This window comes from Corythoichthys intestinalis, chromosome 18, assembly GCF_030265065.1.
Source record: "Corythoichthys intestinalis isolate RoL2023-P3 chromosome 18, ASM3026506v1, whole genome shotgun sequence".
Classification (NCBI taxonomy): Eukaryota; Metazoa; Chordata; class Actinopteri; order Syngnathiformes; family Syngnathidae; genus Corythoichthys; species Corythoichthys intestinalis.
Window position 1 is genome coordinate 44,148,891 of NC_080412.1, and position 13,545 is coordinate 44,162,435.

At 38.0% G+C, this 13,545-nt stretch overlaps 1 protein-coding gene across 2 annotated transcripts in view; it reads right to left on the minus strand.

The window, feature by feature from the left end:
- LOC130906198 (cell adhesion molecule DSCAML1-like) overlaps positions 1–13,545 on the minus strand; it is a 148,904-nt gene that overhangs the window by 28,636 nt on the left and 106,723 nt on the right. For both annotated transcript variants that reach the window (XM_057820233.1, XM_057820234.1), the window contains exon 19: positions 6,857–7,012. In XM_057820233.1, the coding sequence (XP_057676216.1) occupies positions 6,857–7,012 (156 nt within the window). The remainder of the gene's footprint in view (positions 1–6,856; positions 7,013–13,545) is intronic.

The window sequence follows — 13,545 nt, forward strand, 5'->3', positions numbered from 1 at the left end:
AGACAGAAGAGGCACACTTTAAATATATTAAAGTGATACAGGCATCTTTGAGTGAACTTCGAGTAAAATTCAAGTATCTCGAGGCCGGGCAAAGTGTCCTCTTTTTTGGAAATCAAAATATGGTCACCCTAGCGTAATAACTCTCAATAACAGAGGGGTGTCCTAACAAGACTAGCACGAACGTAGCGCAAACAAACTCGGGTCCATTTTGCTATAAATTGGGGGGCTTGAGATATTAATTTCGAGTGATGACATCCCTCTAAATTAATAACGAGTGGGGACGTCACTCGTAGCTTTTTCTTAGCTTAGCTCCCGCAGCTAATGGAGCGTACCAACTCTCTCAATAATAGAGGAGTGTCCTAAAAAGGCTAGCATGAACGAACGCAAACAAATTCGGGTCCATTTTGCAGTAAATTGGGGGATTAGAGGGATGTCATCACTCGAAATTATTATCTCAAGCCCCCTAATAAGAAAAAGCTACGAGTGACGTCCCCACTCGTCATTAATATCTCAATAAAATCATAATACTGTATTTACAAAACCGTTGCAGCACAAACAGTTAACATCATCATTATTATATAAATTTGCGTCTGATGGGGGTGGGGGGGGGGGCAACTTTACGGAGGCCCGCAGAGATGGTCACAAAGCACATATAGCAATATACAAAGTGTTGTCTTTTTATTATTATTATTATTTTTTTAACTTCTGGGTCATCGTCTTTGCAATTGTCTTGCGAGCCGTTTGGGGTTGTGCTGCGAGCTAATTCCAGCTAATTCCAATTCCAGCTCATCAGCGGAGGCCCGCAGAAATGGTCACAAAGCACATATAGCAATATACAAAGTGTCGTCTTTTTATTATTATTATTATTTTTTTAACTTCTGGGTCATCGTCTTTGCAATTGTCTTGCGAGCCGTTTGGGGTCATGCTGCGAGCCAATTCACGCCAATTCCAATTCCAGCTCATCAGCTGTGTCTTTACACCGATCCTAGGCGGCTTGCTGAGATATTGACTTGCTGCCATTTGACAGTTTGTATATCCCTTCATTGCTAGTTGCATCATTGCCTTGTTTTTTTCATTTTTTAGCTTCTCACCGCAGTTTTCCCTCCGCGTTTAAAAAAACCCCAAAAACTTATTGATCCCAACCTACTGTCACAGACCATTTTTCTTTCTCCCTTTTCACGGTCGCATGCTTTTGTGTGTGTTCAATAAACCCTTCTACGCAGTTCCTATGTTATTGTTGTCTGAAGTTTTCTAATTCCGTGGTCAAGCCACCTGCACCTTATCGTGTGGACAAAACAGTAATATATTTTTTAAAATTATTAATCATTGATTTTTTTGTTAATTAAGAACTAAATAAATGAAACGTCATTGAACAAAAACAGGGGACGGCCCCTAAGAACACTGAAGTTTTTTTAATTTTTAAAAATTTTTTTATAGTACTTGATACCATTGCATTGAATGCCATTGACGTCCTTACACGTCCAATCTATTTTGACTGGGAGGGGCGAATGACCCCTCCCAGTCTAAATGGATTGGATATCTACCACTGTCAATTGCAGCCAATGAGCTGATTGAGTACCCTGTAAGGCCTTTAAAAAAAATAATTCACACATTAAAGGTGTAGATGTCAAACCTGCCCAGCCATACCCTAGTCTTTCCTTTCCTCCCTCTCACACGTATATCACAGTCAATAGCAGTGAATGAGTTGTCAAGTAATCAGGCTTGTTTGCAGATTTTTTGTCTTATCCCTCACTAAGCCGCCGCGGAAGGTCCGGAAAGAAGTGTCTTTGCGTTCCAGGGGTGACATATGTTCATTCAGACATTGGTCAGCAGTTCTGACACTGTGACACCCAGCATTTTCCTAACTCGCAAACAGATTAGACACTAATGTCTGATCCCCTGTCAGCCATTTCAGTTTAAAACTGGATGCTGCTTAATACGCTCAATTGGGAAGTAATCAAGCCAAAGCCTCAAGACCTTTAAAAATGCATGCGCACTTTACAGTAAACACACAATAGCACCGGACAGCTTGAGCGCTAGGCTATAGTCTCGTAAGCTATGGAGTGGAGAGTTCACAGTGTCAACTTATTCAATTCCTGACATAAATATTAGCTGTGCCAGACAGCATGCTTCATCTCAGGGCTGAGGCGCCGCGGTGTAATAATAGCAAGGCTCTGTAAATCCATTCCTCCACCCAAAATGTAGCCCCCCTGATCTTGTTATTCAGCCAGTCAGTGGCTCAGTAGAATATAACAGGGCAGCTTTTACAAGGGTGAAGCATTTGATAGCTGTGGATCCTGGCGGTGTCATGATGGGTGGCAATGAGGAAGTATGTTGTCATAACTGAACCTCCATGGTAGAAACAAAAATTTATGGCTGTAAATCAAGAATTGCACGATAGTACGATATCAACTGTTTGGACAACGACACAATATTTGCCAATATTAGAAAGTTAATTCAGCTGAACCGGTATGTAACGTCCAGATCAGGACTCGTACCCACTCAGCTTGGTCGCCGCTAGAACTCGCCTAGTTCTCAAGCTGTCAAGAGTCAAGAATCTGCATTGGACAAGGTGTCAAGAGTCAAGAATCTGGTTTGGACAAGGTGATTATGCTGGAACTTTTGTTTGGTGCTGTTCCAGTGAGATTTACAAAGATGACTGCCAGAAGAAAACATCAAAATTCCCTCAGTCCTTGATGACACTTCTGAACTTGCCTGGCACAGCCAGACTATTCTCCCTGTATTTTTCAAACACTGTGAGAAATAGTCTGGGACCCAGCCCATTAACGGCCTCTCGAGCAAGGTACAAAATCAATCGTCCAATCAGATTTGTTTATTTGCGTGACATGTTTTTAACGAGTAACGTCACTCTTGAGCGCCGAAAGTCATGTCTACAACAACACAGATGGTGAACGGGAGAGCCGAGAATATGTTCCAATCCGCGGTAAAACCAGTTTTAAATGACCAAAAACACATCGAAACAAGTCAGTGACAACAGTCAACATGGCTCGCGCTAGCCATGTTGAATAAACTTCTCCATTCTCTGCTCATGCTAATTACTCGTTGCTTTAACAACGTCACTTCTGCCCGTCGCTGATTGGTCCACTCCGCTGTCTGTTTGCTGTGGCTTGCTCCGCCCTGGGAATTTGATCCGCCGGACGGTCACCAGACTCAATCGCTTGAACAGCGGTGAGTCTGGTATACCAGGCAACTTTTGAACCAATTCATTATTTTTTCAAGCTTTTTATCTGAGTTTGTTCAACATGATAGAATGTCTGAGTGAGTGCTCGTCCGAGACTGGTGATTCCATACTTTTTGCTAGGGGTTGTACAGTCCAGTTTTACACAGTTATCGCTAGGTGATGATGCTGGAACGTTTGTTTGGTGCTGTTCCAGCGAGATTTACAAAGATGACTGCCAGAAGAAAACATCAAAATTCCCTCAGTCCTTGATGATATGGGGCTGCATGTCAGGCAAAGGCACTGGGGAGATGGCTGTGGTTAAATCTTCAATAAATGCACAAGTTTACATTAAAATTTTAGACAGCTTTCTTATCCCTTCAATTGAAAATATGTTTGTCATTCTCCAAGATGACAATGCATCATGCCACAGAGCTAAAACTGTTAAAGCATTCCTTGGAGAAAGACTCATCCAGTCAATGCCATGGCCTGCAGATTGCCCAGGTCTTAACCCTATTGAAAACCTGTGGTGGAAATTGGGGGAAACAATGGTCCACAGCAACGCTCTGACCTGCAAAGATGATCTGGCAACTGCAATCAAAGAGAGTTGGCACCAAATTGATGAAGAATACTCATCAAGTTCATGCCTCAGAGACTGCAAGCTGTCATAAGAGCCAGATGTAGTGCTACTAAATACTAGAGATGTGTTTTGATTGTTATTTCTTTGTTTGTTTCTCATGTTTCCATATTTTTTTCCCTCAGAATGGAGTGATTCCATATATATTTCCCTGCACTTGCTTTATAAAAGTAACATTTACTGACCACCACAGTGTTTTGATTAATTTCTTTTAGCGTTTCTGATTGCGAGAGAGTTGCACTTTTGAACTAATTCATTATTTTTTTCAAGCTGTTTATCTGAGTTTGTTCTACATGATAAAATGTCTAAGTGAGTGCTTGCCCGAGACTGGTGATTCCATACTTTTTGCTCAAGATTGTATGTATATTTTTTGCCAGAAAAGCTCCTTTTATGCCAGGCTGCCGCTAGCCTCATTCGCTAGCATAGTAGCATGGTACTTTGTCAATGTAAGTAAAATAAACGCTAACTGTACGGTTTCTTTGCTTGTAACCAAGAATCGAGACCATTTTACGTCCATATCTATGAAAAATTCGGGGATTTAAGCATTTATTCACGAGAATTTTCACCAGAAAACCTCTGTTTACGCCAGGCGGCCGCTAGCCTCATTCGCTAACAGTTTATAGTGTATAATGATAATAAAGGGCTATTCTATTATATAATTAGTTGTAATTGTATATAGAATTTATTAATTATCTATTTATATATTATTTATGATTGATTCTGCATGTTTTCCTCAAGTATTAAGTTTCTGATGTTAAATTGAGTGATTTATTAGCTGTTGAAAACTTGCAGTAAATAGAAAAAAATTAAATTGCTATTTTGGTCAAAAATTAAGTTAAATATTGCTATTGATCCTGAAAATATTGGTGATTATCTCTGCATATAGTGTACAGTATATTCTGAGACTTTTATAGCCATTTTAAGTTGTGTAATACTTATATAAAAAAAAAATTAATCAGGATTTTATAAGGGGACGACTTTGAATTTTTTGATGCCGCTGCTCATGGAGACTCATATATGGCTAAGGTAGGTGCCTGTTTTGGTTTTAGGTCGGTAGCAGCTTTGGTTTTGTAAATATTTGAATTTGAAGTTTTTGAAAATAGGCCCTCTACGAATCGGCCCCGTTTCACGTGTCATGTCAATAGGTTATGAAGCCTATGCACCACAGCTTCAAAAAAAATCCTAGTGGAAACCCCGAATGTTGTTTTTAGAGCATATAAAATATTAATACTACCTTTCAAACTAAATTTCTCAAGCACCCGGGGTTATAGAACCAATGCCAAGGCAAAGCGCAGTCATTGGAAAATAATTAAAGAAAATATTTTTTAAATAATTAAACAAAAAAGGAATAATGTGCATGCATTTCTTTTGGCTTTTTGGCCAAGTCTTCCCAGTATTTGGTTTCGGCCAAGAATTTTGCTTTCGGTATATCACTAATAAAAATGAAGCGCGAAAGATGTATCTTATTTCAGTTTTTTTTTTTTTTTTTGTGTTGCAGCTGCTTGTGTTTGGAGACTTGACTTCTGGCACTCCAGTTCCTTTCCCACCTTCACAAAGTACTCACAGGCGGACCAACTTTCAGCTTCCCTGGCTTGAAAGACCAGCATCAGCAACTGATCCATACTAAACATAATCACGATCAGTTTTACATTTCAATCTAGTTGATTGGCTCGTTGCTTAACCAATCGTTGCACCATCTACAGTGGGGCAAATACGTATTTAGTCAACCACCAATTGTGCAAGTTCTCCTACTTGAAAAGATTAGAGAGGCCTGTAATTGTCAACATGGGTAAACCTCAACCAAGAGTGACAGAATGTGGAAAAAAAAAAAAAAATTCACATTGTTTGATTTTTAAAGAATTTTATTTCCAAATTAGAGTGGAAAATAAGTATTTGGTCACCTACAAACAAGCAAGATTTCTGGCTGTCAAAGAGGTCTAACTTCTTCTAACGAGGTCTAACAAGGCTCCACTCGTTACCTGTATTAATGGCACCTGTTTTAACTAATTATCGGTATAAAAGACACCTGTCCACAACCTCAGTCAGTCACACTCCAAACTCCACTATGGCCAAGACCAAAGAGCTGTGGAAGGACACCAGAGACAAAATTGTAGACCTGCACCAGGGCTTGTGAAGAATTACAGAGAAAATGTTTGGCCTCCGTTATTGCCAACGAAGGGTACATAACAAAGTATTGAGATGAAGTTTTGGTATTGACCAAAAACTTATTTTCCACCATGATTTGCAAATAAATTCTTTAAAAATCAAACACTGTGAATTTCTGTTTTTTTCCCCACATTTTGTCTCTCATGGTTGAGGTTTACCCATGTTGACAATTACAGGCCTCTCTAATATTTTCAAGTGGGAGAACTTGCACAATTAGTGGTTGACTAAATACTTATTTGCCCCACTGTATGTCGCCAAAGTCAACTCATTGGCCAATCCATTTGAACTGATCATTCTATTGCTACAGTTCCTCTCAATTCAAGTGGATTAAATTTTTATCTCCCCGTAAATGGCACTGAAATATGATTGTTCACTGCCAGCCCTCCCAGTTCAAATAGATTGATGCCAACAACACACAATAGGCTGTGTGATATCTTTTTATCTTTCCATCTTCAACCCTTGTTTGCCCCCTCCTTTCTACACTGTAGTAAATCTGACAATAATCCTGCCTCCAATGGTGTAAGCACAAAATTAATTCTTTCTAATCCAAGAGAAGTTAATCCTTATGCTGCCTATGGCAAGGGGGCTGATGGAAAGGAAGCAGGCTCGGGATGATGCTTGACTCCCGTGCGCTATATGCTGTAAGAGTGAGATCGCGCCATGTACCCAAAGCCTCTTAATTCTCATTAGCGGCGCTAATGGAGCTTCCGAGCATGAATGAGCTTTTGTCATGCGTTTGCGACAGACCAGACATCCAGTTATCGCTTCCCCTACCTCTTGTACGCTCAAGCACATCATTTGTATTCCGCTTTTTCGATATTGCGAAACACGTAACAGACATTTTGGCATGTAAATTTTCTCGCGGGTTTACTTACGATCCTCGCGTGTTTGAATGTACAAGACGTTGCTGCGGACTCCGTCGCCGGCTTGCGTGTACGCCAGAACCTGAACGCTGTAGTTAGTGAATTTCTCCAGTCCGCGTAGCTCCACTTGTTCACGTGTAGTGGTGATGTTCTGCATCTCTCCCCACTCTGAGAATACAGTGAATGAAATTATTCGTACATATTGTCACAGCAAAAAGTTTACAAATCAGACACTCATTAGCTGCTATTGATTGATAGAAGTCCAAGCCAGGTCATAATGGTTTGGATGTCTATTACCGTCAATGGCAGGGAATGTGTTAATAACTAGAGTGAACCCATGCATACTTGTGTATTTTTTCAATAGTTGCTTAAACAAAAAAACAAAAAACAACAAAAAAAAGCCCTTTCGGTTTTCGTGCTCAAACCAAAGCATTAAACGTACACGGCACCATTTTGTGACGTCTTAATCCTTTATTGCCAAATGTATGACATTTGATACACCTAAAATTTCATGATTTTGAGTAGGCCTGAACGATATTGGAAAAAACTATTGCTGCGATTTTTGGGGGGGGTTGCGATATTATATTGCGATATTAAAAAAAAATATATATATATTTTTTTTTTTTAAAGAAATTTTTACTAGATGACTTGAATAGCTGTTTGGAAAGACTTTGGATGACTCATCATGGTCACAGTGTACAGTATTCCATCGTTTTTCGCAGTTAATAGGGAGCAGAACCCGCCGCGATAAGTGAAAAACCGCGAAGTAGCCCCCCCCCCCCTTTGTGTGTGTGTGTATGTGGGTGTGTGTGTGTGTGCTCAATATATTTATTCAGATCTAGCAATGGAAAGAGATACATATAAGACATGTTCTTTTTTTCTCACCCCCCCCCCCCCCCCAAAAGTATGATTAAAAAAAAAATATATATATATATATATATATTTTAATAAATGCTTTTTAAGCACTTCAAATGCAATAATTATATCCGTTTTAAACATAACTCCCACTGAATCATTTTTAAACAAGAATAAAGTACTGTAGTAGAAAAATGCTTGGCTTTATTAAATGCTTCTGTTTACCTAACATAGCTGTGACTCTTGGAGTGACATGTAGAAATTACAAACTCCTCACAATCACTTTTGGCGTTTATTTTATTTGTCTCGAACGTCTCCACACACATTTATTCCAGCCCGCGCTTCTTTGCAGAAACTGTTTAAAAAGTTAAACGATGATTGACAGATTGCTGCCTGGCTTCTTTGACCAGATCAAAGCCATCGTTAACTTTAATAAGCAAGTGCCGCAGTGACTGAGAGCTGGGAAAGAGGGTGTGAGAGGCTGTGCAAGCGAATGAAGCAGATCAAAGGTCTGTGGATTGGAAAAAAAAAACAAAAAAAACTATCGCACCTCCTTGCGATGGGACTATCGCGCATGCGCACATCGCAATGACGATGTTTAAACGATATATCGTTCAGGCTTAATTTTGAGACTATTTCAGAATTTTGAGGGTTTTTTTTTTTTTTTGAAAAAAAAAAAAAAAAAAAAAATTGGTGCAAGTCAACACATTCATCTGCAGGTTCCATGATAAAAAGAAACAGGATTTAGCAAGCGTTATAGATATTAGAGCGCTTATTACTAGGGGTTTTAAATGATTAAAAATTTGAATCGAGTTAATTACAGCTTAAAAATGAATTAATCGTAATTAATCGCAATTCAAACTGTTTTGTATCCTTTCCCAGATTTCTACTAATCAACAATCGTTGATCGCAGTTTTCAGACAGCTCTTTTGACCAAGCCATGATGCATATTAGACATTGCATCAAGACAATTCTTACCAGGTGTGTTTTTTAGTGGGCAGTGCAGCTTTAATCCACTCATTAGTGATTGGGCAAACACCTGACTTAAATTGTTTGGTAAAAATTGGTTTCAATTGCTCTTTAAGGCTCCTTAGGCAGAGGGTTCACTTATTTTCCCTCCTTCTCTCATTGTTTACATGCTATCTTCATTAAAATATGAAAACCTATAAATGTTTGGGTGGTTTTAGTTCAAGCTGACACTTTTTTAATCTGTGTAATTTTGACTAAGTTCACCTCACATTTGATGGTGATTTTATGCAGAAATATGAGAAATTCCAAAAGTTTCAGATACTTTTTCATACGACTGTAGATATTTTTTCAGTTTTTACAAATAGCAGAGGTTCACTGTACATAAACAAAATTCACAAGACACCAAGACAATTTTTTTTTTTAGGATTTTCTATTCCATCTAAAATAGCAAGCATTGAAAAAAATACACAAACATAAACATTATAACAAGCACATAACACTGTACTACATTTCCACACAGAAAGAGGAAGTGATTCATGACAGACCGTAATTTTTGGACTACAAACTGTTACTTTTTCCCCTTATTTTTAATCTTGCGGCTTATCGTCCAGTGCGCCTAATTTGTTGATTTATTTGGGTTAATAGTTAACACTAGGGCTGTCAAAAATATCACGTTAACGGGTGATAATTTAATTTTTTTAAATTAATCACGTTCAAATATTTGACGCAATTAACGCACATGCCCCGCTCAAACAGATTAAAATGACAGTACAGTGTAATGTCCACTTGTTACTTTTTTTTGGTGTTTGGCGCTCTTTGCTGGCGCTTGGGTCCAACTGATCTTATGGGTTAGTACCATGAGTGAGCATGGTGTAATTATTGACATCAACAATGGCGAGCTAGGAGTTTATTTTTTGATTGAAAATTTTACAAATTTTAATAAAACGAAAACATTAAGAGGGGTTTTAATATAAAAATTCTATAACTTGTACTAACATTTATCTTTGAAGAACTACAAGTCTTTCTATCCATGGATCGCTTTAAGAGATTAATAATGTAAATCCCATCTTGTTGATTTATTGTTATAATAAACAAATACAGTACTTATGTACTGTATGTTGAATGTATATATCCCTCTTGTGTCTTATCTTTCCATTCTAACAATAATTTACAGAAAAATATGGCATATTTTATAGATGGTTTGAATTGCGATTAATACGATTAATTAATTTTTAAGCTGTAATTAACTCGATTAAAAATTTTAATCGTTTGACAGCACTAGTTAACACTTTATTTGATAGCGGCGTCATAAGACTGGACTGGACTATAAGCTGCACCTGTCCTCACTGACATGGGATATTTTTTTTACCGAAAGATATTAACCTGTAACAATTTATTTGACAGGGACATCATCGAACTGTCATAAGACCAAATGAACCACCATGAAGCTTCTTGAACCAATTGGCTTCAAAGCTTCATTGCCTCAAGAAGCTTCATTTGGCCATCACTACTCCCTTTGGGGAGACAGTCAAACTCTGCTGTCAACACTGTGGTCGTCCAACATGCCTCCTAGCATGTACTGCAGCGCTACAGATGTAAATAACAATCAAAATTCATGTTCTGTGCCAATTATTTCTACAGTTAGTTACAGCTGTTTCATAAATTGTTACTTATGGTATTTGGTGACTTTATTTGACAGTGATGCCATAAGACCATCATAATTATGACATGAGACTATCATGGGCGTTAATGAATGCTTACGACAGATGTCATTAAATGTCATCCGGCAAATTATGTCACTAACTCCATTCCAGATTGGCTCTTTTGCATCCATTCAAAAGTGAGAAAATTTGCCGGATGACAAAATGACACTGTCATAAACATTCATTACTAGAGCTGGGAATCTTTGGGCACCTAACGATTCGATTACGATTCAGAGGCTCCGATTCAATTATAAAATGATTATTGATGCACCCCCTCCTTTTTTTTTTTTTTTTTAATGTATTGTACGTTAGTTCCAAAATTGTTCAAAAATCCTCTCAGGCTAAACCAAACTACTATTTCATTATCAAGTTAACATATAACAGTAAACAAATATACAAAAATAACAGTAAATAAAAAACTCCAGTCCCTGTTCTGTATCAGCAGCTTTAAACTGCATTCAATTAATTTAATGTTGTGAATCAACTGTTGCAGTTGTTAAAATTGCTCCCGTTATTCCATAATTTCCCTTCTGTCTACTTTTGTCAAAGTTTTAAAACTATTTCATCATTTCAAGATAGATTCAAGACAAGATTCTGCCGATTTAGGAGTATTTTAGATAAAAAGTTAATTAGGTTCGCTACAACAGAGCCTTCTAGAGAGGTCTACTGCTTTAAGATGGCGGCTGTTTACTTACGCCGGAAAGTGTCATTTCACATCTCTGTTCAATAATACATGTTCTAACACTGACGTCGTCTGTCAATTTGCATCTAGTTCTACATATATATGATATCTACGGTGGCCGTATGTTTGTAGCAACTAGCAACTGGGCGTTGTTTTTTAGCCACATTCAGGTATGATTGTTTTTTTTTTTATCTAGCACCATGAGTTGAACATGATATTTATGCTTGGTCCGTTCCTCATTGCGTCCCAAAGACCGCGCTGACTGTGTTTTGCTTCCGCTTTACCTGGTATAATTCAATAACCGGAATTGGGATATTTGTGAATCGTTCTCAAATCTTCCACGGCCGAATCGCGAATAATCTAAGAATCGGAAATTTCGCACGCCTCTATTCATTACCCATAAATTTCGGACTATAAGCCGCTACTTTTTTCCTTCATTTTGAATTATGCGACTTATTGTCCAGTGCAGCTTATTTGTTGATTTATTTGGGTTAACAGGTAACACTTTATTTGACAGCAGCGTCATAAGACAGTCATAACTATGACATGACACTATCACGAGCATTACTGAATGCTTATGACAGATGTCATTAAGTGTCATCTGGCAAATTATGTAACTCCATTTATGTCCAGCTCGGATCTTTTACATCCATTCAAAAGTGAGATCATTTGCCGGATGACACAAAATGACATCTGTTATAAGCATTGTTTAATGCTCATGACAATGTCATAATTATAATTGTCTAATGACAGTCTTAATGCGCCACTGTCAAATGAAGTGTTATCAAATACCATAACTAGCAATTAATGAAACAACTGGAACAGTAACTGAAGAAATAATTAGCACAGAACATGATTTTTTAAATTTTTATTTACATCTGTAGCACTGCAATGCATGCTAGGAGGCATGTTGGACAACAGTGTTGACAGCAGGTGGCAGCAGAGGTTTACTGTCTCCCCCATGGAAGCAGTGATGGCCAAATGAAGCTTCCTGAAGCAATGAAGCTTGGCTGCAAAGCTTCATTGCTTCATGGTGGTTCATTTGGTGATATGATAGTCGTATGATGCCGCTGGTGTGAATAATAACACATAATACAGTGAGGATAGCCGCGGCTTATAGTTCAGTGCGGCTTATCTATGAAAAAATGTCGTTTTGGTGTCAAATTTGATGGATGGCGGCTTATAGTCAGGTGCACCTTATAGTGCGAAAATTACGGTAATACTCATGGCAGTTTCATGTCATAATTATGATGGTCTTATGGCAACATTGTCAAATAAAGTGTCACCAAATACCATGACTACCAATTAATCAAACAACTGTAACTGTAATTGAAGAAATAATTAGCACAGAACATGAATTTTGACTGTTATTTACATCTGTAGCGCTGCAATGCATGCTAGGAGGCATGTTAGATGACCACTGTGTTGACAGCAGAGTTTGACTGTCACCACCAAAGGAGCAGTGATGGCTAAATGAAGCTTCTTGAAGCAATGAAGCTTTGCAGCCAATTGGTTCAAAGTAGGGCTGTAGCTATCGAATATTTTAGTAATCGAGTAATCGACTAAAAATTCTATCGATTAATCGAGTAATCGGATAAAACATATTTTTAGATGAAGAGCAATTATAAATATACATGAGAAAACAAGACATTTCATCTAATTTTGAACCATTTTCAGTCAATCAATGTCTTTATTTTCGATGTATATTGTTGAAAACAGCCAACAGTTGCATCTCAGATGTAACTAGAATAAAAAAAGACAAATTCACTGCTTTCACTCAAAAAAACCTTTCGATCTTATTAAAAAAAAAATATATATATATATATATATATATATATACCTAAAAATGCTAAATGCTAAATGAAATGTCATTTCGCATCTAGTTCAACATCCATGTGATCACTATGAGACTCATCAGACGCTACCTGCTAACAACATAGCATCGTGTGGGCTAGTATTTAGCAACGTCGGCGTCGTTTGTAGCGGCTGTCGGCTGCAGTAAGTTTTTTTTTTTTTTTTTTTGCTTCTTCCTCTACGCACGTGACATCAGCGCGTTATCCCGCATTATAAGTAGTCCGAGCAAAACGTGATGCTTAGAGCTGTCAAAATAAACGATTACTCGAGGTGAATAAAATTACTCGGATCAGTTTTTAAACTCGAGTTACTCGAGTTGCTCGAGTATTCGTTTCAGCTCTAGTTCAAAGTTTCATTGTGGTTCATTTGGTCTTATGACAGTTTTATGATGTCGCTGTCAAATAAAGTGTTACAGGTTAATAGCTTTCTGTAAAAAATATCCCATAATACAGTGAGGAGAGCTGTGGCTTATAGTCCAGTGAGGCTTATCTATGAACAAATGCCGCTTGTGTGTCAAATTTGGTGGGTGGCTGATTATAGACCCTACTCACATGACGTCACAACCACGCCTCTGCGCCATGTTGTCCGTCTACTAGTCGTGTATATGCATTACCGCTACGTAAATTCCTCCAATTATG